Raw genomic sequence first — 27955 nt, forward strand, 5'->3', positions numbered from 1 at the left:
TGTATTAAGAGAGTTTGTATTCTTTGTCTATGATAGGGGTCAGCAAATGTTTTTGTCAAGAGCCAGGCAGTAAATATTTTAAGCTTTTGTGTACCTTCCAGCACGTCTTGCAACTACTTAACTTTGCCATTGTAGACAGAAGCATCTGTGGACACTATGTATATGAATGGGCATATCTCTTCAATAAAATTTTATTTCTGGACACTGAAATTCTAATTTTATGTACTTTTAATGTCATGAAATGTTATTTTATTTCCCCCAATCACTTTAAAATGTAAATCACATGCTGAACAAAAAGTAGGCCATAATTTGCTGACCCTGGCTCTATAAGATTAGATGAGTTTATTGCTGCAGGAAATGAACCCTAAATCCTTATTTTGCCAGTTACTTTTGCATAAATATTATCCAGCATTTGTAAAGTGATTAGCTGCTATTCTGCATATAATCTTACAATTCCTGTTTTTTACATTTTCCCTTTTTGTATTTTTTTTTTGTGTGTGTGTGTGTTTTTTAAACACTTCAAAAATTGTTACTTCTCACATAAGGGCCTTGAGATTAACCTGTTAATAGCTTTTGGCATTTAGTTGGTAGGTGATTTGTTTTTTTCTCTTGCCATGTTATATGATTATGGCATTTCTAGAATTAGTTACTTTCACTAAATTTTTCTGTTTAAGGTTTCTTCACTGACTCTGTTAGACTATGGAATGATTGTCTCTGACAGTGTCCACAAGCTGTGATCAATATTTTTATCCCTTGATATCTTAATCTTCTACAGAACTCATGAACATGGTTTTATTTATTTGCTTATTAGTTTTGTACATTTTCTTAGCAGCCTGGATTTGTCTGAGTTGGCAAAAGCTGCCAAGAAGAAACTTCAATCTGTGAGTATCTCTCTACTGGTGAACTCCAGTATGGGAATCAATGTATGCTACTCATACCTGTTCTCAGTGCAAGTAAACTTCTGTGTCAGATTACACTATTTCATACTTTTAGATGTTGTTAAATTAGAAACAGACCGTTAAATATGTAGCAATAAAGACAAAAAGTACTTTTAAGTTTAGTACTTCCAACTTTGGAGGCCAAGGCAGGAGAATCACTTGAGACCAGGAGTTCAGTACCAGCCTGGGCAGTAGCAAGACCTCATCTCTACAAAAATGAGAACTATAATGAAAAAAGTAACCAGGCATGGCGGCATGCACTCAGCTACTCAAGAGGCCAAGGCAGGGAAATGGAGGCTGCTGTGAACTATGATCCTGCCACTGTTCTCCAGCATAGGTGACAGAGCAAGACCCTATCTCTTAAAAAATAAAAATAAAAAGTTTAGTATATCCATTTCTTTGGTTCTGCTTCAAATAATCCCACTTTTCTCTGCCATATTAAAAGTAAAGACTGTGGCTTTGACATTGGAAAGTTGTTTCTCCTCAGTGGAGTTCCCTAGTTTCTCTCAATGTAATGCATAAGTGGGGCACACTTTTCTTGTGTGTTATTTCCTGTGGCCACATAGGATGTTAGAGACTGATAAAGCTGATACTGGAATGGTGATGAACACTGTAGATTCCTTGACGGCCATTTGAGATCCAGCCACAGTTGTAATTCTCTTGCCCATTCCATGCCATTCATCAGAGCTTTTTAAGTTTGTGTCACAGAAAGCTGGTGGTCCCACCCACATACGTGCTCAAGAGTTTGCCACGACTGCAGGCCAGGGCCTCCCTTTAGTCTGTCTTTCCACCCTGTCTACCTGAACCATTGTCAGCGCCCCAGGAAATCTGTTTCTGGGGACAATTTCTTTGTCTAGTTTCCTCAAGTGATGCCTCACCAGAGCACTTCCCAGCCATTTAACTACCAGATTATACTCCTCAGCTATTCTCGTTGCTCTTTGGATCAAAACCAAGACTCTTATACCTTCTGTTTGTAACCTTCAAGGGTATCATTCAACTCTCACCTTTCAGAGCTTGACCTGCTTCCCATCTGGTTTCGTGTGTGTGTGTGTATGTGTGTTTCTTTATGTATTAACGTTCTCTGGGCCCATGAGCTGGCCACATTCAAGTCGTCTCTTTTGCCTATAGTGTTTGCTTTTCCCAGCACCCCTCCCTCTGATCATTCAAGGAGCTGAAATCTGACCAACTTCACAAAGTAGGTAGCGGTTTTCCTAAGGCTTGACTCTGAAATTGCAGCTTTCTTTTGTGACCCCTCTTCATTCCCCTTCTAGTAAAAGAAGAGCTTTTACTAGAACTTCACGTACACTACTAGTAATAAATATTACATAAAATGAATTTATCTTTACTAGCATTTAACTGTATTATGAAATAAATGTGTTTTATGCAATTCGGTGTCTCTGTGTTCTGTATCTAAAGTTTTGTGTGTCTGTGTGTTTTATTGCCTTTTTAAATTAAGGAAGTCTTAAGGTGATTAAGATTATAAGCTTTGGAGTCAGGTAGCACTAAATACTGTGTGATTTCCTTTTAATCACTATAATCTGTAAGCAAATTTTTATTACAAGTAATTCAGAGCTAGATAAAATCCCAGGTTCTGTTGGTCCTGCATTTGCCAGCCTAGAAGCTGCATGAAAGCTGAGGTTATATCTATAATGTCTCTAGCATGTGGCAGGCATCAAGCAAATCTGGAACAAAATGCAGTACAGCTCTCAAGAACTTGGGCTGTGGGTCAGACTGTCTGTGTACATCTTGGCCGTGCCTAGCTCTTGGCTTCCCTATGCCTTGGTGTCCTCTCCTAGCAAAGGAGGTCATAATAGAGCAGGGTCTGCAGATCAGAACCACTCGGGCTCAGTAAGGGTGAGCTCCCATTGTAATTTGTAGGCCCCCACCCTGTGGTGTCCTCACAAGTCAGGGTTCTTATCAGTGCCTCGTATATATCCTCCATTATCTTCCTCCTCTCTGTCCTACCTTCCTCCCTCCCTAATAAAAACCTGAGAGAAATATGACAAAGGTGAATATATTACTTGAATTAGTAAATACTAACATTTTGAGAGACTTAAACTTGGGTCTCAAGTCCATTATTTACTAGCTTTGTAACTTTAGGCAGGCTACTGACTTCTATGCCTTGATTTCCTTATCTGTAAAAGGGGCTGTGGTAATTCATATCTTCATAGAGGTGTTAGCAGTATTGAATATGAGACGAGTAGCATAGTGCTTGGGATATAAGGTCTTACTTAATCAGTGTGGCTGCTACGTTGTTAGTAATGACACCCTTAGCATACAGTCCCTTATAGTAAGATCCTGGATATATATGAAGCAAATTCAGGTTCCCAGCCCATCATCGTGTCTGGCAGCAGGCTCTCAAGGTTTATTTTTAATTATAAATGTAATATGACTGCACTAGAGAAAACGAAAAGTAGAGAAAGGGGACTCACCCTCTATCACTATACTCTTAATGGAGTCAAGCTCAGGATTTTGGCATATTTCTTTCGGTTCATATTTCATATGCATATCTTTTTTGGAAACAGATTATAATTGTAGTTTTATATACTTTTTTTCCACTCAACAATATATTGTACCTATTATAATGTGTGCCTGTGAGGTCTCTGGAGCCAGCATTTTATATTGCTGTGTAAAATACTTCCTGGCCAGTTGGGTGTTTCCCTACCCCTCCTGAGTGTGGGGCACTGTTTATGGCCGTAGGGAACATAGTAGGGAGTACACCAAATTTTGCATCTACCCTCATTAGCATGGAAGCAGTCAGTTAAAAAATCACAGCTGCCAAAGTGGCAGGTGAGTTTCATGAGGTAAAGAAGGCAAAGAGAGCTAGAGCTGCCCTGGGAGGGGCTTCACCTCATCTGGACTGGGAAGACTTTGTCGTCCCCAGGCCTGGCCAATGCCAGTTGGACAGCAGTGTGAGTGGGGATTGTTCGGTGACGTGACACCACACTGTGTACTGATTAGTCAGGCTGTGCTTTGTTAGGGAAGCTCCATTCTGGAGATTGAAAGCCTGCTACTGAGAAAGATAGCAGAGAAATTCAGCCAAGGTCTGTGTTGTATTCTTATGCAATGACACATTTTATCCTCTCAAAACTGCATGTTTTCATTTCTTTATCCTGCCCAAGACTTAGACTCCCACCCATTTTGGGGAACTAGCAAACCCAACAGGGTGGTACAATAAGAAGAGTAGAGAGCTGGAACCTACTTTAGAAATGATGCACTTTAGATACCTCTTACCTCCTTAATTAGCTGTGGCCCTGTCTGTGTGTGAGTCATGAAGTACTGAGGCTGGTGTAGGCGGCAGATATTTCTGGAGGCTCTGTACAGTTTTGAAATGTTTGTCTATTTAACAGTGGGTACTTAACTAGGTACTGGCTTTGGATAGACTCTGGAGATAAAAGAGTGAATAAGTCACAGCCCCCTCTCGTCCTGCTGGTGTTAATTGTTGTCCCTTGTGTTCCTGATATTTTTTACTTTCAGCTAAGTAATCATTTGTTTGAAGAACTTGCCATGGATGTGTACGATGAAGTTGACAGGCGAGAGACTGATGCAGGTGACTTAACATGTGGCTTTATCTAATAAGCTTCTGTTATCAGTGGGCAGTGACAAACTGCCAGCCTCAGTGTCTTCCTAGCCCAATTTCTCTTGTCCTGATAACGCACGTGTTGACATTTGCCTTTGCGTATGTTGGCTTCAGAGTATGCTTCCCCAAGTCTCCCTAGTAACTAATGCGTGAGCTGTGCCTCTCAGAGGAGCGGCGGCACTCCTGTGTGATGAGATTCTGTCTTTGGCTTTTTCCTCTGGCTAGTCTGGCTTGCCACACAAAACCACAGCACCCTGGTAACCGAGACAACCGTCGTCCCCTTTCTTCCGGTCAATCCTGAGTACTCATCCACACGAAACCAGGCAAGTGGCTCAGTTGAAAATAACTAGTAATAGTAGTAGTATTGGGGGTATGGCTCATGTCATGGTATTTCATTTTCCCAGAATGAGTATTTTAAGGTTTTATTATTATTAAAGTTTGATACCTTGGGGCCAGATGCAGTGGCTCCTTCCTATAATCTAGCACTGTGGGAGGCCAAGGCAGAAAGGTTGCTGGAGGCCCGGAGTTGGAGACTAACCTAAGCAACATAGTGAGACTCTGTCTCAATAGAAAAGTTAACTTAGCAAGGCAGTATAGTGCTAGCTACTTGGAAGGCTGAGGCAAGAAGACTTGTGCCTAAGAATCTGAGACTGCAATGAGCTGTAATGATGGCACTGCACTCTTAACTCAGGCAACAGAACAAGACCCTTCCTCAAAAAAAAAAAAGTATATCTTTCAAATACACAACTTACAAAATGATAAGAAAAGCAATGGTTATAAATAGATAACTGGGAAAAAATATAAAACAATTCATAGAAGAAATAAAAATGGCTTATGAGGCTCGGCGCCTGTGGCTCAAGTGGCTAAGGCACTAGCGAAATACACTTGAGCTGGCAGGTTCGAATCCAGCCCAGGCCTGCCAAACAACAATGACGGCTGCAACCGAAAAGTAGCCAGGTGTTGTGGCAGGTGCCTGTAGTCCCAGCTACTTGGGAGGTAGAGGCAGAAGAATCGCTTGAGCCCAGGATTTGGGGGGGGGGGGGGAAAAGCCTTATCAATGCAAAGAAATGTTTAACCTTAACCTAAAGGCATTAGTGAAAGTTTCATCAATCATGTTAATAAAATATGTAATAAAGGATATGCCAAGCTGGTAAGGATGTGGCCAGGTAGGCTTTCTCATGCTACAGAAAACAATTTGTTAGCTGGGCGGGGCATGGTGGTTTATGCCTGCAATCCTGGCACTTTTGGAGGCTGAGGCAGGTGATTTCTTGGGCTTAGGAGTTTGAGACCAGCCTGAGCAAGAGTGAAACTCCCACCCCTACTAAAAAAATAAAAAAGTAGCTGAGCACTGTGGCTCACACCTGTAATCCTAGCACTCTGGGAGGTAGAGATGGGTGGATTGCTTGAGCTCCAGAGTATGAGACCAGCCTGAACAAGAGCGAGACCCTATTTCTAAAACAATAGTGGGGTGCTATGCCAGGTGCCTGTAGTCCCTGCTACTCAGGAGGCTGAGGCAGGAGGATCACTTGAGCCCAGGAGTTTGAGGTTGACGCCATGGCACTCTACCAAGGGCAACAAACTGAGATTCTGTCTCAAAAAAATAAATTAATAAAGGCAATTTGTTCACCAGTTTCAGAAGCCTCAAAATTAAGTATATCCTTTTACACAGGAATTGCTCATTTGGGAATATGTTCTAAATAAAGATAGATTTCTGGCCATGCACGATGGCCTCTAAGAGTGCTAGAATGGCAGGTGGATTGCTTGAACTCAGGAGTTTGAGCACAGCCTGAGCAATAGAGAGACTCTGTCTCTACTAAAAATAGAAAAACTGAGGCAAGAGGATTGCTTGAGCCCAAGAATTTGAGGTTGCTGTGAGCTGTGATGATGCCATGATGCTCCACCTAGGACAACAGCTTGAGACTCTGTCTCAAAAGAAAATAAATAAATAAATAATAAAAATAGATTTCTATACAGTGATTTTCATCAAAGCACTGTATAATAATAGCCTAAGGGTATGGCAAGGTAGCACAGTGGTTACAGTGCTGGCTACATGCACCAAGTGTGATGGGTTTGAACCTGGCCCAGGCCAGCTAAGCAACAATGACAACTGCAACAAAAAGAAAAAAAAAAAATAGCTGGGCGTTGGGTGCCTGTAGTCCCAGCTACTTGGGAGGCTGAGGCAAGAGAACAGCCTAAGTATCCATCTAGAGAAATGTGAAGTAAAGTAGGAAGGCATTTTAGTGTTTATGGTTAACAGTGACATCTAGACTAACTTTTTCTTAAAATTTAAAAATTTCTTTCCAAATTAATTTTTATTACTGAGTTTACTTTAATACTGAACCCATAATAGAAAAGCATTAAAGCAAACCATTTTATTTTTGCTCACAAAAATAAATAGATACTATGAGAACTTAAATGTTATGAATATCTCGTATATAAATAATTTTAAACTGTTCATGTAGAAAACATTAAGTTTTGATTTGATTATGGCTATGATTGGAAAGTCTTTACTGAAGTCTAAATAGTTTTGTGTGGCTGCTTATGTATATATTTTTACATTGGGGAATATTTCCATTTATTTTCTCATCTTCAGGGCAGGCAGAAATTAGCTCGGTTCAATGCCCATGAGTTTGCCACACTGGTCATCGACATTCTCAGTGACGCCAAGAGGAGACAGCAAGGCAGCCCTCTCTCTAGTTCAAAAGGTAACTGCTCAGACCTCTCAGTGTTTTATTTTTGGCCTTCTAAACTTAACACAAGTGTTCAATTTAAAGTTATGACCTAATTAAAGCAATCAACAAGATGACAGCTTAAAGTCCTGTAAGTTTTATTGGTAGTGCATTGTGACAAAAACTTTACCTGTTTGAGCCCCAGTGAATTAACAATATTTCAGAGTTACTGGCTGTCATTCAAGTTTATCTTATATGTGATTTTTTTCCTTTTGGGTTACTTACTTTCCCTATAAAATTGCATCCTAACACCAGGCATGGTGGCTCACTTCCTGTAATCCTAGCACTCTGGGAGGCCAAGGTGGGTTGATTGTCTACGCTCACAGGTTCAAGACCAGCCTGAGCAAGCAAGAGATCCCATCTCTAAAAAGTAATCAGGTGTTGGGCGGCGCCTGTGGCTCAGTGAGTAGGGTGCCGGCCCCATATGCTGAGGGTGGTGGGTTCAAACCCAGCCCCGGCCAAACTGCAACAAAAAAATAGCTGGGCGTTGTGGCGGGCGCCTGTAGTCCCAGCTGCTCGGGAGGCTGAGGCAAGAGAATCAGGTAAGCCCAAGAGTTAGAGGTTGCTGTGAGCCGTGTGATGCCACGGCACTCTACCTGAGGGTGGTACAGTGAGACTCTGTCTCTACAAAAAAAAAAAAAAGTAATCGGGTGTTGTGGCGAATGTCTGTTGTCCCAGCTGCTGGGGAGGCTGAGGCAAGAGAATCACTTGAACCCAAGAGTTTGAGGTTGCTGTGAGCTAAGATGCCATGGCACTCTGCCAAGGGTGACCAAGTAAGACTGTCTTAAAAAATATATAAAATGGCCAGGCATTGTGGCAGGCAACTGTAGTCTCAGCTACTTGGGAGGCTGAGGCAAGAGAATCTCCTAAACCCAGGAGTTGGAGGTTGCTGTGGGCTGTGATGCCATGGCACTCTACCGAGGGTGATAAAATGAGACTTTGTCTCTAAACAAACAAACAAACAAAAAAATAGCCTGGGCAGGGCGGTGCCTGTGGCTCAGTGAGTGGGGCGCCGGCCCCATATGCCGAGGGTGGTGGGTTCAAACCCAGCCCCGGCCAAACTGCAACAAAAAATAGCCGGGCGTTGTGGCGGGCGCCTGTAGTCCCAGCTGCTTGGGAGGCTGAGGCAAGAGAATCGCGTAAGCCCAAGAGTTAGAGATTGCTGTGAGCCGTGTGATGCCACAGCACTCTACCCGAGGGCAGTATAGTGAGACTCTGTCTCTACCAAAAAAAAAAAAATAGCCCGGGCATTGTGGCAGGCGCTTATGATCACAGCTACTTGGGAGGCTAAGGCAAGAGAATCGCTTGAGCCCAAGAGTTTGAGGTTGCTGTGAGCTATGACGCCATGGCACTCTACTCAGGGCGACATAGTGAGAGTCTGTCTAAAAAAAAAATTGCATCCTGAAATTAACCCAGAAGTCTTACTTAGATATTATTCAAGGATGTAAGAAAAAGAACTCTTGATTGAAATTGCATGTCACTGCTCTTATTTACCTACAAAATTGAGTTCTAAGTAATTAAAATTTGTTGCTGTAAACTTTAAAATATCTACAGTGAGGAGTTACTGCAATTTAAAATTATAGACAGAGCACAAGGAATCTCTTTCAGAGGTAGCCCATTGAGTCTTGGTCAGTAGCTCAAGGTCCTGTCTATATGCTTAAGAATGCACTTTCTTTTCTTCCTATTACTGTATCTTACTGTTTTTCTAATCTAGTTACAAAAACCATGTTTTTTTAATTGTAAACCACTTAAACGAAAGAAATACGTACTGTAAAAATCAAGCTTTCAGTCAGTATCCTATTCCCCAAAGACAGTAATCATGAACTAGCAACACTTTGTTCTTTCTTCTTCCTCATTCAGGAATCTGATTTTTATCAGTTTAATCAGGAATAAGGAAATTCTGAAAAGGTTTATAATTTTGGTGAAGGGTCAGTGACAAGAGTGTATGTAAATTTGTGCCTGCTCATTGATTTGATAGTTCCATTCCTAGGTGTTAAAAAATAATCAGAGATGGGCCAGGTGCAGTGGCTCGTGCCTGTAATCCTGGCACTCTGGGAGGCCTAAGCTCACAGGTTCAAGACCAGCCTGAGCTAGATCAGGACCCCGTCTCTTAAAAAAAGAAAAATAGCCAGGTGTTGTGGTGGGTGCCTGTAGTCCCAGCTACTTGGGAGGCTAAAGCAAGAGAATCGCTGAAGCCCAAGAGTCTGAGGTTGCTGTGAGCTATGACACTTTACCATGGGTGACAAAGTGAGACTCTGTCTCAAAATAATAATAATAATAATAATCAGAGATGTTTTATGTATATTATGTACAACAGCAAAAACATTGCAAACAACAAGATAATCTAAAATGGAGGAGCAGTTAGTCACATATTTAAACATTACACAGACATCTCTTCAGGAAATATGTAATTATGGATAAATAAATTATTTTAAAGGTTTAGTATAAAATCCCAGTTGTAAGGAAAACATATTTATATACACACATATGCTTGTGTACAAGTGACTATGCCACATGTAAGTATAAATACGCAGTTGATCCTCATCTGCATGTTCTATATTTGCAGATTTGTCTACTTAGTAAAATTTATTTGTAACCCCAAAATTAATACTAAAAGCACTTCCAAGGTCATTCTCAAACTTGTGTAGAGTGGCAAAAAATTTGAATCACCCAAAGCATATATTTCCAGCCAAGGTTGAATAAGAAGATTCCCTGCCCTCTGGGTTCAGCACTAATACTATAAAGAATTGTCCTTTCCTGGTCTGTTCAGTGCCATGTTTTTCACGTTGTGCTTACCATTGGTGATTTCACTGTTGAAAAATGATCCCCAAATGTATGTTATATAAGCATCATTCGGGCATGATTTGTGGTGCTGTTCACCATGATCTCAATGTTAATGAATCAACAATATGTAATCAATAGTGTCTTTAAACAGAAACACACATAAAGCAAGGGTACCGGGCGGCGCCTGTGGCTCAGTGAGTAAGGCACCGGCCCCATATGCCGAGGGTGGTGGGTTCAAGCCCAGCCCCGGCCAAACTGCAACAAAAAAAAAATAGCCGGGCGTTGTGGCGGGCGCCTGTAGTCCCAGCTACTCGGGAGGCTGAGGCAAGAGAATCGCCTAAGCCCAAGAGTTAGAGGTTGCTGTGAGCTGTGTGATGCCACGGCACTCTACCGAGGGTGATAAAGTGAGACTCTGTCTCTACAAAAAAAAAAAAAAAAAAGCAAGGGTACCAAGCAGTATCTCGGTTGATGAAAATGTGACCAGAGGCTCTCCGGATCCTAAACCTATATTTTCCCAAAACCACTGAATCAGTATTGGCTAACTCAGTCTTAACATAGCAGCTTTTTAGAGCATACCTACTAAGAATAATAAGAATGGACTGTGTGTTTATGTGTGCTTTAAAAAAGGCTAGGAACATGGGGCGGCGCCTATGGCTCAAGGAGTAGGGTGCCGGTCCCATATGCCGGAGGTGGCGGGTTCAAACCCAGCCCCGGCCAAAAACCACAAAAAAAAAAGACTAGGAAGAAATAGATCAACATATATAACAATGGTTGTGATTGTGATTACTTTATTTTCCTTGTTCACTAGTTTCCAACTTTTCTATACTGAATCTTTATTTCTTTATAATCATTATATTCATGTTTTAAAATATTGATTTAAAAAATTAAAACAGCCTGGGCATGGTGGCTCATGACTATAATCCTAACACTCTGGGAGGCCAAGGCTGGAAGATCACTTGGGGTCAGGAGTTTGAGACCAGCCTAAGCAAGAGTGAGATCTCATCTATACTAAAAATAGAAAAATTAGCTGGGTACTGTGGTGGGCACCTATAGTCTTAGCTACTCAGGAGGCAGAAGCAGAAGGGATCACTTGAGCCTAGGAGTTGGAGGTTGCCGTGAGCTGTGATGACCTAGCCTGGGTCACAGAGCAAGACTCTGTCTCAAAAAAATTTTTTTTGGTGGGTTGCAGTGGCTCATGCCTATAATCCTAACAGTCTGGCAGGCCTAGGCAGGCAGATTGTTTCAGCTCAGGAGTTTTAGACCAACCTGAGCAAGAGCAAGACCCTAGAAAAACTAACTGGGTGTTATAGCTGACACCTATAATCCAGCTACTCTGGAGGCTGAGGCAAGAGGATTGCTTGAGCCCAAGAATTTGAGTTTGCTGTGAACTATGATGCCATGCCACTCTACCCAGGGTGACAGAGTGAGATTCCATCTAAAAAAAAACAAAACAGAATTTAAATTAAAATAGGACCTAGTCCTTTTAAGTAACCATAATTCACCACTCAGATATCTAGGTATCAAGAAAACAATTTTAGGAATCAGAGGTTAGATTGAATTGCCTGAAAGAAAGTGGAGAGACTTGGTAGCTTGTGAAATCTTAATTCAAAATGCGTTAGAGGGCAGGCTTAGTGGCTCACCCCTATAATTCCAGCACTCTGGGAGGCCAAGGCAGGTGGATTGCCTAAGCTCACAGGTTCAAGACCAGCCTGAGCAAGAGCCAGATACCGTGTCTAGAAGTAGCCGGGCGTTGTGGCAGGCACTTGTAGTCCCAGCTACTCAGGAGACCAAGACAAGAGAATTGCTTGAGACCAAGAGTTTGAGGTTGCCGTGAGCTGTGATGCCATGGCACTCTACCGAGGGCAACAAAATGAGACTGTCTCAAAAAAATAAATACATACATAAATAAAACAAAGATTACCATTTAAAAAGATGTGTCAGAGACCAAATGTGGTGGCTCATGCCTGTAATCCTAGCACTCTGGGAGACTGAGGCAGGTGGATTGCTTCAGTACAGAAGTTTGAGACCAGCCTAAGCAAGAGTGAGACCCTGTCTCTATTAAAAATAGAAAAACCAGCTGGGCATCATGGCATGGGTCTGTAGTCTTAGCAACATGGGAGGCTAAGGCAAGAGGATTGCTTGAGCCCAAGAGTTTGAGGTTGCTATGAGCTATGATGATACCACAGCACTCTATCCAGGGCAACAGAGACTCGGTCTAAAAAACAAACAAAACGATTAACTGAAAGAACAGTGTCACTGCTTTACACCATGGTACTCTACTGAGGGTGGCAAAATGAGACCACGTCTTTTGAAAAAAGAAATGTTAGAGCTGTACAATGATGCCTGCTCCCCTTATGGAGTAGACACTCTTAATGGCATATGCGTATGTATCCTTTGGATTTATTCTCCGCTCCTCTCTCTCTCTGTCTCTAGGATTCAGGCAACTAAACACCAGTGTTCCTATTTTTTTTTTTTTTTTTTGAGACAGTCTCACTATGTTGCCCTCAGGAGAGTGCTGTGTTGTCACAGCTCATAGCAACCTCAAACTCGTAGGCTTAAGTGATTCTCTTGCCACAGCCTCCCAAGTAGCTGGCAGTATAGGCGCCCGCCACAACTCCTGGCTATTTTTTGTTGTAATTGTCATTGTTGTTTGGCAGGCTCAGGTCAGGTTCGAACCCGCTAGTCCTGGTGTATGTGGCCGGCGCCCTAGCCACTGAGCCACAGGCACCGAGCCTTGCTTTCTGTTTCGACTTGGCATTACCTTATAAGGTAATTACAGACATTAATCAAACTATAGTTTAATCTAATTAGTTACAACATTATCTTTGTGATATGAGCCATGCTGTATTTGTAGAAATTTGGAAGCCTGCCTCCTTAATCTGAGCGGCTCTTTCCTAAGCCATCTCCTTAATATGCCCATGTTTGGCAGGTAGATAGAGAAATCCTGGAATCTCTCTATGCAACTGTCTGGTTGAAAACTTCTTTTGTTACTCTATATTGGTATGAAAATAAGATTGCTATTTCTCTGTTAGGAAACAAAAAAAAGTCCTTCTAATAGTTTTTTGAAAGAAAAAAAGATGTTTTAAACCTAAAGTAATTTGCTTCTATTGTTAGACAATGTGGAGCTTATACTTAAAACAGTCAGTAACCAACACAGTGTTGAGAGTCAAGACAATGACCAGCCAGACTATGACAGCGTGGCCTCGGATGAAGACACAGATTTGGAAACCACCATAAGCAAAGCAAACCGGCAGAAGGTGAGAGGATACACTTCACACTGGAGGGCAAATTGTGCTTCTTTTAAAAATCTTTCTCAGGGCAGCACCTGTGGCTCAAGGAGTAGGGCGCTGGCCCCGTATACCAGAAGTGGCAGGTTCAAACTCAGCCTCGGCCAAAAACTGCAAAAAAAAAGACCAGGTGGTATCTGCGGCTCAGTGAGTAGGGCACCAGCTCGAGGGTGGCGGGTTCAAGCCCAGCCCCAGCTGAACAGCAACAAAAAAATAGCCAGGCGTTGTGGCGGGCACCTGTAGCCCCAGCTACTTGAGTGACTAAGGCAAGAGAATCACCTAAGCCTGGAAGTTGGAGGTTGCTGTGAGCTGTGTGACACCACGGCACTCTACCAAGGGCGATAAAGTGAAACTCTGTCTCTACAAAAAAAAAAAAAAAATCTTTCTCCTAAAAAGCTGCCTTATCTGTCAGTCACTCAAGGGTTAGCCCTACAAAAGGTGCTGTGGTTGGATTCACTACTAGCTTGGACCAGACACAGGTGAAACAAGGTAAATGGATTTGAAATAGGGGATCCTTTGTCCCTGAATCACAGTCCTACCAGTTATGACTTTATAAAACTTGTGAGAAGTGACTGGTGAGCTTTATTTATTCAACAAATGTTCACTGGGTGACTTCTCTGTATAATGCCCTGCTGAATGAAGCCTAGTCCCTTTCCCATGAGGAGTCACTGCCTAGGAGAGAGACCACTGCAGGAGAAGGCACAAAGTGATATACATGTGTCATACGGAGCCCACTCAGAAGCTGAGGGAGTGAGAAGAGAGAGGGCTTGTTGCTGAGGAGCATCAGGAGAGACTATGTAGATGGGATAGCTCTTGGGTGTGCCTTAGGATACATGGGGAATGGCCTATGGAGGAATCAGGGAAGGGCAGTGTAGGTAGACAGTGAGACCAGCACATCTGGGGACATAGGGACAACCTAAATGGAGCGAGACTTGGCACTTCAGTAGGGGAATGTGATGCCAGACTAAAGAGCCTGGGCATCACCGGCTATGCAGAGCCCAGGAAGATTTAGGCGAGGCAGAAGGGTGAAGGCCCATATTGGGGAGAATTGTTCTGGTAGGTCAGACAGTGGGAACCCAGTTAAGATACTCCTAAAGAAGTCCAAACAGGAGCAGACACAGGCCACCACAGGGCCTGGACTAGGAAGGCCCAGGTGGGAAGGAGAACTTGGCACCAGAGTGTGAGCTGACGGAGAGGGCACCAGGCCCTGGGCTGGGACTAGCCCATGTTGGTGCTCAGCATACACATGAGACTGAATGAATGAGGAGGTAGATTAGAAAAGTCTTGGCAGTAAGTTGGAGGGTTAAAGTGGGAAGATAGACTTACAGAATATGTGTCTAAAGTTTTCCAGCTCACATGATTGTGAAAGTGGTGGTGCCATTGGCAGATGCAGGGTATACCCCTGCCCTGATACCCTGGAAGCTGGCCTATTCCCTCAGTGAAAGCCAAGGTCTTTCCAGTATCTTCCAGGACTGTCTCACCTCCTGGGCTTCTGGCAACCCTGCACATCTGCTGTCTCTAGATGAGCTCTGCCGCTGCTGGGATGGTCTTCCTTCATACCTATGACTGATTCCCTCACCTCTCACCTACTCACAGCTCACCCCAGCTCTTAATTAACGTGCAGCCTACCTTTACCCCTGCTTCATCCCCTCACCCCAGGACCCTGCTCCATCTTATCTTTTTCCACAGCACTAATCACCTTTGATCATACTATGTATTTACTTATTTTTATTTTTTTGTTCTATTGCTGCTGGGATGTAAACACCATGGAAGCAGGAATCTTTGTCTCTTTTTCTGATTCATCCCAAACATCTAGAATACTGCCTAATGCTCAAGAAAAATGTTGGGATGGACGAATTATTGAAAGAATGAATAAAAAGAAAAACAATGAACAAGAAAAAGGCTTATAAGACAGAACAAACCTCCTTAGACAGTCATCAGTCACTGTCAGTGTAGATTTGTAGCCCCCCTCCCCAACTGCCCTTTCCATTAGAAAATATTGACTTTTAAATTATTAAAATATTGCTTAGTGACCCTATTTTTATGTTTTACATTAATCTCAGAGGCCTTGATTTGGTTTAACTTTGCAATTCAGCTGGCATGGTCTGAATTTAAAATTCTTTAGCTGTTAGTCTTTAATGTTATCATCATCTCAGATTGTGAACATTTTCCCCAATTTATTTTTAGAGTCTAGATTCAGATTTATCAGATGGACCAGTCACTGTGCAGGAATTTTTGGAGGTCAAAAACGCCCTAGTGGCTTCTGAGGCCAAGATACAACAGCTAATGAAGGTGAATAACAACTTGAGTGACGAGCTGAGAATTATGCAGAAAAAGGTAACATGTTAATAAATGCAGGACGGTTAACTCTTTAATCCCGTAGTATGAGGGAGAACCCCAGGCATGTGCTGGTGGTCAGAGGGAACAAAAACAGTTGTTTTAACAGACCTAGAAATCTTTGGGCCAAGTTGTCTTTTTGGAAGCAGTGTGTATTTGGATATTTGAAATAAAATAGCTGTGATTAGAAATATATCCAGAGTAAATTCCCAAAATAGGAAAAATCTGACAACCTATTTGTTAAGTGTTTATATCAATTGTAGTAACCCCTGCACTATTCTGTGCTTCCTGGGAACCTGGATGTGATTCTTCCCATTGCTACTTTTGAAGGATAATCACATTGTGGAGACAGAGCAATCCAAAGCCCTGGACAGGTGTGTGTATTTTATTAGCATTCAAACCCCACCCCACACCATGCAGGGGATAATTCCCCTGTTCACTCTGACTCTGCGTTATTACCCACCCCCGCCCAGGCAGCCCTATCCCACATTCCTGCCTTATTTTTCATGGGTTCTTGCCACTTATTTGTGGCATCCTCAGAGCCTAGAGCAGGGCCTGGCTCAGAGAGTAGGTTCTCAGTAAATAAAAGAAAATTTAGTTTGTACTAGCAAGAACTGCACATCAGTAAAGAACAATCCCATTTGTTCAGCATTTTCTCATTCATTACCTTTAGAGAGAATCAGAACAGTATGAATATATTAATCCCTAAAAGGAGTATAACTAATAGTAGCAAGGAATAAACCAAGAAAGGAGATTATGTATGTAACTCTTTTTAAGAAGGCTAAGAAAAGGAAGTTGAAAAATTCCAGATTTTGCCCTTGACTTCGTGGGTATTGCTCCCATCATTCAGTTCTCTTCAAAAATGAGATTTTGTACACTTAAACAGAAAATAAGTGAAATATATAAATTGTGTCCCTATGCTTTTATCTGAGGAGTAGTGTTTCCAGATCATTTTCAAGACCTGAAGACATGGTGCATTTCATTTGTGGCTGGATCCTTTTCCATGCTGCTTCCTAAAGAAAGGCTAAGAAGTAAAAAGGGGCCTCATGCTCCTCTACTCTCTAAGAAGTAAATTGCTGTGCACTTTCCCTGGAGCTTGCTATAGAATTCTTTTGGTGTCAAGTGCTAGATCTTTTTTGAAATCTTTTTAAAAAATTGTCTCTCTCTTGGCTCAGCACCTGTAGCTCAAGTAGCTAAGGCCCCAGCCACATACACCAGAGCTGGCGGGTTCGAATCCAGCCCCGGCCTGCCAAACAGTAATGACAACTACAACCAAAAAATAGCCAGGCGTTGTGGTGGGTGCCTGTAGTCCCAGCTACTTGAGTGGCTAAGGCAAGAGAATCGCTTAAGCCCAGGAGTTGGAGGTTGCTTGGAGCTGTGATGCCACGTACTCTACGACAGCTTGAGGCTCTGTCTCAAAAACAAACAAACATAGGGCGGCACCTGTGGCTCAAGGAGTAGGGCGCCGGTCCCATATGCCGGAGGTGGCGGGTTCAAACCCAGCCCCGGCCAAAAGAGACAAAAACAAACAAACAAACAAAAGTCTCTAATACCTGTAGTAGAAAGAGACAAGAATGTCTGAAGATTGGTCAGGTTTAAACAAACAGACATTGGCTCTATGCCTCCCAGCCCCACCTTGAGCCCCTTGACATAACATACAGGATTTGTGCTTCCTCTGCCTTTTCTGAAATGTATTTTATTTAATGGATTATAATTTGTCCTATTAGTCCTATTAATTGGCCTAATAACTTTATTGAGGTCACTTTTTCTGAAACATGCTAATTTTGCCATTATATACCAATCTGCTACACATCACATTTTTTTATACTATAATGCTCCTTTCGATATTTGTAGAACTCACCCGAGAAAGCAAATGTCTTGAGCTTCTTTAAGAAATTCAGAGTAGGGTGGCGCCTGTGGCTCAAGGAGTAGGGTGCCGGTCCCATATGCTGGAGGTGGCGGGTTCAAACCCAGCCCCGGCCAAAAACCACAACAAAAAAAAAAAAAAAAAAAAAAAAAAAAGAAATTCAGAGTGGGGCCATGTGCAGCGGCTCATACCTGTGATTCCAGCACTTAAATTGCCTGAGCTCATAGCTCCAAGACCAGCCTGAGCCAGAGCGAGACCCCGTCTCTAAAAAATAGCCAGGCGTTGTGATGGGTGCCTGTAGTCCCAGCTACTTGGGAGGCTGAAGCAAGAGGACCACTTGAACCCAAGAGTTTGAGGTTGTTGTGAGCTAAGACACCATGGCACTCTACCAAGGGTGACCAAGTGAGACTCTGTCCTCTCCCCCAAAAAAACAAGAAATGCAGAGTGAAATTGCCATTGCTCATTGATTATCCCTTCAATTCTTAGAAATGCTTTTGATTTCAGAAACTATTGAATTATCTGTAACTTTGTATTTCCTGTTAAACTCCTTCCAAACACAAACTATGTAGCCTGATTCTTAAGATAAACATCATTAAAATTTATCCAGGGACATCTCTGAAAATATAGAGTATTAAAATTAAAAAAAAAAAGAAGACAAGAACTTGTGTTCATGAACATATATTCAGATAAAATCCAGGATGGATGTTACAGAGGCATGAGAAGTGTTAGGATGGTTTTAGATTTCAAGGCTTTAAAGCCTGTAACAGAGGCTTTTTCCATGGACAGTCATATGACCAGATGCAGCAGTCCCTCACTGAGGGACATATATCGGTCCCACTCCTCGTTCTTTGGACTTTGACCATTTCGATCTAAGCCGTGGGTTCCCTACAAAATAGTTCTGACAGGCCCCTCATGCCTATCTGACTCCTGGAATGTAGGAACTTTCAGTGACTGCTTTGTGCTTTGCAGCTGTTCTTTCTCAGGAAAGAGAATTGCAGATAGGAGTTATGCCCTGACAGCCTTTGTGGTGTAAGAGCAATCTATCATTCCATAATGGCTCGCCCCTCACAGAAACTGAGAATGAGTGGTCTTTCTGAGGAAGAGGCAGCAAATCACACTTGCACAGAAGTTTGGCGCTGTTCATATAAAGTATGCACAATTTGTTTACTTAGTAAATATGTATTGATTTTATTTCAAAGTTAGGTAAAGTTGTTTTTCTATTTAGAAAATTGACAAAGTAGCGTGATTTGTATCTGATCTTTCACATTTAACAGTTACTTGGAAAAGATGCTAATTAATGAAGAGGACCAACTACTATTGGTGTATTTTTCACAGATTCGTGCTTTCTAAATAAAAATTGAAAGTAACTCCCAACATTGAATGGGTTTGCTATTGAGAAAGTAATGATCTTCTGGTGCAGTTGCTTGTGGACTTAAACCTTGGCACTGGTGGGGAATTTGGTCAGATTTTACAATCTCTGTCAAAGAGTAGACAGCTGAACGCACACCACACCCAGCTTGTAAAATGTCATGGAAGATGAAGGAGCACCAGAAGGGAAGGACACTGTGCAGCATGGACACAGCTAATTGTGTTTAAAATGCCAGATGCTAAAGAGTAACACAATTCCTTGTTGATCCCTTATCTCTTAATTCATCAAACACCATGAAGCTGCCTGCATGTGAGGAATGGAAAGAGCATTCAGGGCCTCCGAGTGACAGTCCATAACTAAAATGGGTGGTGCCAGACAGAGTAGATGTTCAAAGCTGATACCACCACGGTCGTGTTTTTTGGGTGACAAAACCAAAGGAGAGAAAGGCCAAATATTCCAGCCCTGACTGAAAGATGATCCATCACCAAAGGGAAGCAAACATGCCACGCGGAACATTCTTGTGAAGATGTTAATATAGTTTCATAAGTTTCCAGGTTTCTTTGTGATATGTTAATATAGCAAACTTCCATGATTTGGTTCCCTCTATATTTTTTTAAGTGCTGAATGTTTGGAATATCAAGAGTATTATGTAATAAAAAACTTGTTGATCATAATTTTTCTTGTTGGCTTTTTGGAAAGCGATAGCTGACCTGATTTTTCATAAGCTAAACTTCACTGTCTTTTCTTGCTTTGCAAAGCAACTCTAGTCATCTTTGTGCTGCTTCCATGGTGTCTGCTGTCATTTTTGGCATTTGCAAATTGCTCAGGACTCATTTGAAAAGCAGGTTAGCTAAGTGGTGTTTTAATGATCTCAAGTTCTTGCTTGAGCCTTAGAATAATTCAGAGTACAGCTTGCCTCCAAACATTTCCCAGCCTCACCTTGACAAATTTTCTAAGTGATTAGACATTTTGTTTTTTAAATGTCCAAACTACAACTTTCCACATTCAGAAATTAAACTATTTGCTTGTGTGATGAGGTGAGTTGATTGTGATTCACTCATTCCAGAAGGAAGAGTTCTTGTTTGTAGTTGCTTTTTCCTTTCGACCTAGCTAGCTGTTATTGTCCTTATTGTTTAAATCTGGTAGTTGTATTCATTTACTTGGTGTTTGCTTTTTCTGCTTGCTATAAGAAAACACAGTCCCACTGCCAAACATTTCTTTCAGCTTCAAACACTCCAGAGTGAAAATTCGAACCTCAGGAAACAGGCCACAACCAATATATATCAGGTGCAAACTGGTTCTGAGTACACAGACACTTCCAACCACTCTTCCTTAAAGCGACGTCCGTCTGCCCGAGGCAGTAGGCCCATGTCCATGTACGAGACGGGATCAGGTCAGAAAGCATATCTCCCAATGGGAGAAGCCAGCCGCCCCGAAGAGAGCAGGACAAGGCTCCAGCCCTTCCCCGCACACGTAAGTAACACCTCTGGCGCTGTCGCTGTTCAACTATCTGTGCAGCCTGACTCCTCTGTCCCATCCTCTGAACCTGCAGATCCCCATACCTCTGCTTTGTCAAATTGGGCTTAGAGAGTTGCCATCATGTTTGCTGTATTAACATGTCCACGGATGCTTGCAATATTCCCACAAGCACACAGGGCCATACACTGAAAAGTTTTTTTAGCCAAATTGGGGATTCCGGCTCTCGTTGATTCCCACTCCCCTTTTTCTCCCCCATAGCCATTATATATTTCCCAACCAGCCAGTATTGGCACTTTTTCTGGGAAAGCTTCCTTCCGTCCTCCCTCACTCCTAAAATCAATAACATTATAAAGGTCACTAGCAGAAGGAAGTGTCATCTTCAAGGTGGACAGGGATGTGCCCCTTTATGAACTGGAGCTCTTAGAATCCAAGATTACTTTCATCTTGTCCTACTTGAGCATGTGGCCTTGCTTCTGTGACTCAGTGAACAGGCAGTTCTGAAAGGCTCCAGGCCTCAGCAGCCTGTCCACATGTGCTCAGTGTGTCTGCTGGGTCAACTTCTGCATCCTCCTCTTCCCCTTCATGGAGGAAGCATGTCTTGTCATTTCATAAAAAGGAAATGTCATGTTCTACATCTGTCTTACAAGTGATGAATTCCAAAGATTGTATTCTGCAGCCGGGGTCTAACTATGTTATTCTGCAATGGGATAAATATTGTGATGTTCTCAAATATTATGTTTTTTCTGGATTAATGTATGATAAAAATCCATATTTTGACAAAATGTTAGACATTTTAAACTTTAATTGGATGTTTTTTCAGAGAATATTAGTTATCTGCTGAAATGTATAAAGTTACTTGTCAAATTTTATTGAGTTTCAAAAATTTTTTTTCAAATTAAATGCAAAGTAAAGGATATGGTCTAGTATATTAAATCCTACTCTAATTTTGTCAGAGTTTAATATAGTAAAATCACAGTGTTATATTTTAATTGGGAGTCCATTCTCTCAACTTTTTTTTTAAATTGTTTGCGTTTAACATTCTAAGGCAATTGACTTGATACGTTTATTTAGATTGCCATCGAGTTAAATTAAGGATCTTATTTTTATACAGCTGAAAATAATCTAGGACAAGAAACCTTTGTTTCTTGATTCTAAACCTAGGTTCTAAAAATTTAGAATATAAGGATCATTTGTATAGTTTCTCAATTCATAATTGTCAATCCTAATTAAAAAAAACACAAATGTTCACTTTAGGCTGCCCATTTAAAAAATTAGTCAATTTGACAAATTATGCTAGGTGTTATCTTTTCCCTTATGGAAGAGTAGGCCTGTTAAATTCAGAGTGTATTTCTGATAGATGTTTAACTAAGGGTTTAAACATTTCTGGGGGCCTGTCCCCAGCTGTCACTGAGATTTCAGCACTCACCTTACATATATAGTAAGTTATTATCTAGGATTCTTTTACCAAAACCGGTGAGATGATGGGGGTTTGGGTTTGTTTTGTATTTTCCCCGAGTGTGTTTCTCTTTCCCCTTCCAGATCGGGAGGAGTGCACTTGTGACCTCCTCTTCATCTCTGCCTTCCTTCCCCTCCACACTTTCCTGGTCGAGGGATGAAAGCACCCGAAGGGTTAAGTACACTCTGAATGGTCTGCTCTCTGGAGGAGGGGCAGTGCTGCTGGGGTTTGTGCTTGGGCCCTCCTGTCCCTTGCTAACCTCCTTCCATTCTGCATGAGGAAGCACTAGTCTCCTGGTTTCTCACAGCACTGTGTGGGGTGCACACACACCTGTAGAGAGGCGGCCTCTTTTTTGTCTAATCCCACATTGCTCATTTTCACATCATATGTAACAAAGTTTGCAAATCACCCCTATAAGCATTTATTCTGAGCGTACTGTCTTTTTAAACCATCAGAAAATAAGCTGGCTGCTGGTTAAATATTCTGATAGGGTAAATGTATTAAACTTACTTCAGAGCTACAGTTATCATATGAAAGCTGTATTTGAACTAACTGAAGCACTAAAATCTCATGCCTTTTTAGTTTTGTTTTGTTTTTGTTTTCTGGGTTTTTTTTGTTGTTGTTGTTTGTTTGGTTTGTTTTTTGAGACAGGGTCTCTACTGCCCAGGCTGGATTATAGTGGCACAGTTATAGCTCACTATAACCTCAAATTCCTGGGTTTAAGTGATCTCCTACATCAGCCTCCTGAGTAGCTACTATAGGCTGACACCAGTATGCCTGGCTAGTTTTTAGAAAAGTTTTTTGAGAGATGGGATCTCATTGTGTTGCCCAGTTGCCTGACCTCACCCAATCTTCCTGCTTCAGCCTCCCAAATTGCTAAGATTATAGGTGTGAGCCACCATGCCCCACCTTTATTTCCCCCGTGACACATTTTATATCAGCACCATGCTTGACAAACCAACGTTTTACAGTCCCTGCATCCTGAATCAGAATTGTTAATACCTACTGGCATTGGAGGCATGCAAGGTAGCTATTAACAGAAAGCTATTCACTTGTATAGTTGGTCAACCCAGCCTGCTGGTGTGTAATTTACATTCTCAATAGCAGTGCATGAACACAGGTAAATTCCTTTCAGAGTAGCCAGGTAGGAAGTATTTATTAAACACTTCCTCCATACCCAGCCTTTCACCCAGTCAGTGAAAAGGTCCTGTCCTAAGGACTTCGGTGGTACATTCCCTTTTCCCAAAGGCAGCATCAATTAACAAAAATACTTCCATGCATGAAGAGTACATTATTGCAATGAGAGAAAGCCATAGAAAGAGCACAGGCTTTGAAGACGGGCGTTCTGAGGCTGGCTCAGTTAATTTGTTTTTTTTTTTTTTAATGGAAGCATAGTATAATGAAAGTGTCTGTGGGTAAGAGACCACCTTCACAGATGCGGTAGAATTTGCACTGTGCCTTTGCCCTTCTACACCTAGAAGTCTAGCAATGATGGATAATCCTTCTTCCCCACTGCCAGGGTCCTCTGGCTCACCAAGGTCCTTTTAGGATTTTTTTTTTTTTTTTTTTTTTTTTGTAGAGACAGAGTCTCACTGTTCCGCCCTCAGTGGTGTCACACGACTCACAGCAACCTCTAACTCTTGGGCTTACGCGATTCTCTTGCCTCAGCCTCCCGAGCAGCTGGGACTACAGGCGCCCGCCACAGTTCCCGGCTATTTTTTTTTGTTGCAGTTTGGCCGGGGCTGGGTTTGAACCCGCCACCTTTGGCAAATGGGGCCGGCGCCCTACTCACTGAGCCACAGGCGCCGCCCTCTTTTTTGTTTGTTTTTAAAGAGACAGGGGCTTAGATTCTCACTATAGCAGTGGCCGGTCATAGGTACAATCATAGCTCACTGCAGCCTTGAACTCCTGGCCTTAAGCAATCCATCTACCTTAGCCTCAAGTAGCTGGGACTATAGGCGTGCACCACTATGCCTGGCCTTTTGGAGATTCTTCACTAAACTTTTGAAGTAATCTATTTAAAAGAATTCTTGGCTCAGCACCTGTAGCTCAGTGGTTGGGGCGCCAGCCACGTACACCAGGCCTGGTGGGTTCAAACCCGGCCTGCCCCTGCTCAACAACAATAACAACTACAACAGCAAAAAAATAATAGCCGGGCATTGTGGCAAGCACCTGTAGTCCCAGCTATTTGGGAGACTGAGGCAAGAGAATCACTTAAACCCAGGAATTTGAGGTGGCTGTGAGCTGTGATGCTACTGCACTCTACTAAGGGTGACAGTGAGACTCTGTCTCAAAAATAAACAATAATAATAATTCTTGATAAGAAGTTTTGAAATTGAACTGTAATATTTTTATTACAATATTCTAGTTAAACTAAAGGAAACAGTGATGAATACCTCATTTTCATTTTTGTTAGTGAAAGTCAAACTTTTGTCTATTATAAAGTTTGCTGTTTAGAAAAAAAATTTTTGGTAGCTTTGGAAATCATTGCCAGGACTGCTTGCTGAGGACAAAGTTTGATACCAAATTAACAGTTAAGTCATTTAAATTGAAATCCTGATTGCTCCCGACAGCTTCGTCACGGGTTTAGCATTTTATAGTGTGTCTATGTTCAGACAAAACTACAAATCTATTAAAAAAAACTGAACCAGCACCAGCTATGAGGTAACTTTTCTATTAACAGCTTTGAGAGAAGAGCACTTCTAACCAATAACTCTGAACTCTGCATGTTTAAAATAATTTTCATAAAATTAAATGCTGGCAATATTAAGACTCTACACTTACATGCTTTTGTTGACAACGATGAAGGACTTAAAGTGTAAGTAACTGATTTCCGTAGTGGTTGCTACTTTCATGTTGTTTTCTGTACCCGAGAAACATTTTCTGAGTGTTTTACTAGGTGTATGAGTCATTGCTCTTCTAAATGTTTAAATGAAACTTTGTACATTTGATCATTTTGAGTAATAAATTTGATTTGTAATTATCAAATTCAAAAAGATACATTGTAAAAATGTTGAATTAGGGAGAGTGGTTAATTCTGTTTTCCTAAATTTTTCTCCACTGGAGCAGCTGTGGATGAATTTTCTAGTATAAATACTTAAGTGCAAGTTTTACACATTCATGTATGTATATACACACATTCATATCTGTGTGGGGGCATATATAAAAAAACTAAAGGAAAGTAAATATGAAGGTTAGTCAGACATTTCCCCGGAAAAGGTAAGAAGGGTTTGGGGTCCTGTTTTTATTTTTCCAGCATGATCTCTGGATGTCCCTGGTTTCTGTTCCCACCCTGGGTACGGTGTATGCCTCTGGTCTTCCATTTAGATGTCTAGTAGCCAGTGACTCACATATTTGCTCATAAAGCCAGATCAAAACAGGGCAGCAAGTGGAGCAGAACTACTTACTAGTAGGAGATATAAACAAAGGGATCTTAAACGATGTAATGGATTTTACAGAACTTAATGGTTCCAAGCCAACACTTAGTCATGCGCCATATGAGTTTGAATAGGTAAAAGTATGACTGGTTCATGTTGAATTTTAGGAGCCCAAACAAAGCAAGTGTCTTCTTTAGGGTTGCTAAATAGAGCATTTGGGGGAAAGTGAAAGACCTCCTCAGACAGATTAAGAGAGTGTTGCCTTGGGGGAAGGAAGAGTAAACGGGGTGGGAGTTGGGAGTAGGAAATGCAATATGGTGGAACAAGGAGGCTCTGTCTTGGGGCAGCTTTCTTGCCTGTACCTAGAGGACCATTAGAGGGCTAACGGGTATTATCAGTAATGAACTGATAATAATAATTAGACTTACATAGGCATTCTTTAAACTAACTTAACTCAAAAGTAAACATTCTTTGCAGTGAAACTACAGGCTTTCCATATGTTTAAACAAGCCTCTTAGTTTACATCTGTATCCTTATCCACACTTTATTGCAACACAATAAAATTTCTTAGTCACATGTTTTGATAACTTGTATTAAATTCAAGGTATGGAGCTAAGAATGGTTTTTATACTTACATTTTGCAAAGTAATCCATTTGAGTCAGCTTCTACAGACTCCTGTTCTAGACAAAGAAATGCTCAGACATTATGGATAAAGTAAATACTGATGGAGAATCATATTTACTAAACACTCCAGAACATAGTCCCCTTCAAAGGAATATAGTCCCCTTCACCCTGGAAGACCTGTATTTAGCAGTGCTGCCATTTGCTCAAAACATTTTTAGGATTCCGCTTTTGAATCTGTATCCCATTCTTGAATATCCACAGTTGCCTTGAATCTTTACATTTTAAGGGGTATTTTTGGAAACATAAAAGTGATTTGAAACCAAGTGTCATAGTGGGGTAATCCACTTAAGTTCATAAATAACATGTGGTTATAAGTTAGTAATGCTAGTTTTCTCCCGGGGCTCATAAAAGCCATCTCTGGGGGGGTTCCTGGAGAGCTATATTTTGAGCAGTGGCAGTTATCATAATCCATAGAATGTTTCAGGAGACCCAAGACTTGGCTGCTTAGTCCTGTTTTTTCATGGACTTTGTGGCCTTCAGTGGATCACCCAGCTTTCTTGGCCCTTGGTTTTCTCATCTAGTGTTAAACCAGATAATCTGCAGGTGCCTTCCAACTGAAGATCTGTGGTCATATAAGTGCTAGCATATTTGTTTTGAACTGGGACTCATTGTATTATAATCTCCATATTCCTTTGAGAATGAAACAAGAGTCTGTTGCCTCTCCTGTCTGTTAGTTTGGATCTGTTTATGGAGTAACCACTGAGCTAAAAAGAAGACATTGCAAAGAAAAAACAAAATCATTGCTCCTCCTTTATTAAAATTTCTCTAAAGAACTGACTCCAGTTCCAGGTGTCATCTGGGGCTTGAAGGCTAGTAGCCTGAAGACTCCAAAGAAGTATCTCATGTTCTAAACTCACAGGGGTTCCCATTTCTTTCCTGTAGGCATCCAGGCTGGAGAAGCAGAATAGCACACCTGAGAGTGACTATGACAATACTCCCAACGACATGGAGGCAGATGACACAGGGTACATCTGGAGGAAGAACTTGCTGGGGGATGGGCTCTCACACGCCAGGAAGCCAGCAGGCCTTGGGCAGCAAAAGCATCTCACCATTCATACCCCTTTTCTCTATTGTCAGACTCATAAGGTCTTAAAATATTCAGCCATATATATGTTCACAGTTTATTTGTCTAACCTCACATTATTGCCAAAAGGCCTTTTTCCTTTTATCAGCATTTATGTGTGTCTTTAGATATCTGCAATGTGCCTAAAATCAATACTTCGTTGTTAAGTCAACATGAGTTACATTCTGCATTTATACCCCAGTGAATTGGCTTGCCCAGGGATGGTTCTACAACCACACACCCTGCCCACTCCAGTTATTCTCTTCTTTCCCCTCTTTCACCCTCTGTGAGAGCTGTAACTTCCAGCCCTGTGGTAGAACAAAACAGCCTCTAAGCGACCCGTTGTGGCCAGATGATGAAACAACCTTACATGAGTCTCCTGCTAGACAGGATAAAGGAAACCACAATAGCCTGCTCGTGCATTCAGCCTGTGCATACACAGTGGCTCAGAGAAGCAGCAGTGCCTGTTGCATTTCGCCCCATCTTTAATGTTCACAGGTCCAGCCGAAAGGGAAGGCAGAGAAGTATGGTTTGGCCAGGTGATAGCTCAGTACCAGATACAGCAGAACCCTATGTGGCTCCAAGCCCCACTCTCCCCAGCACTGAAGACGTCATCCGGAAGACTGAACAGATCACCAAAAACATACAGGAACTCTTAAGAGCAGCCCAAGAAAATAAACATGACAGGTAAGGGAGACTGCAGACCCCACTTTGGGAGAATGTGTGTTCATGTTCTGAAGGGGATGCTGCTCCCATTCTGAATGGTGGTGGTTTCCAACATGCTGACTTTAAGGTCACTGAAAATTTCATGTTTGTAGAACAGGCTTGAGAATAAATGAATCAGTTTTGGTTTTGTTTGTCTTGTTTACATGGTGTTGTCATTTTTTTTCATCTTATGAAGTTTTCTGAAAGTGAAAACCTCTAGAAATAGGACTGCAGCATTTTTGGGTGGTGACAACCCTAATTCTAGGAGAGGGCAAGGGAAGTCCCTCAACCTGCTTCCG

At 41.8% G+C, this 27955-nt stretch overlaps 1 protein-coding gene across 12 annotated transcripts in view; it reads left to right on the forward strand.

Annotated features, from left to right (window-relative positions):
- Positions 1 to 27955, forward strand: part of GIT2 (GIT ArfGAP 2) — a 55901-nt gene that overhangs the window by 20679 nt on the left and 7267 nt on the right. For 2 of the 12 annotated variants that reach the window (XM_053590033.1, XM_053590035.1), the window contains exons 9-18: positions 830 to 881; positions 4416 to 4488; positions 4744 to 4841; positions 7112 to 7223; positions 13146 to 13288; positions 15506 to 15655; positions 20116 to 20364; positions 21910 to 21999; positions 26771 to 26853; positions 27450 to 27638. In XM_053590033.1, the coding sequence (XP_053446008.1) occupies positions 830 to 881; positions 4416 to 4488; positions 4744 to 4841; positions 7112 to 7223; positions 13146 to 13288; positions 15506 to 15655; positions 20116 to 20364; positions 21910 to 21999; positions 26771 to 26853; positions 27450 to 27638 (1239 nt within the window). Of the gene's footprint in view, positions 1 to 829; positions 882 to 4415; positions 4489 to 4743; positions 4842 to 7111; positions 7224 to 13145; positions 13289 to 15505; positions 15656 to 18796; positions 19566 to 20115; positions 20365 to 21909; positions 22000 to 26770; positions 26854 to 27449; positions 27639 to 27955 lie in introns of those variants that run through there. The other 10 variants (XM_053590034.1, XM_053590036.1, XM_053590037.1 and 7 more) reach the window with 10 other exon arrangements.

The sequence above is a fragment of the Nycticebus coucang genome, chromosome 4 (assembly GCF_027406575.1).
Source record: "Nycticebus coucang isolate mNycCou1 chromosome 4, mNycCou1.pri, whole genome shotgun sequence".
NCBI lineage: Eukaryota > Metazoa > Chordata > Mammalia > Primates > Lorisidae > Nycticebus > Nycticebus coucang.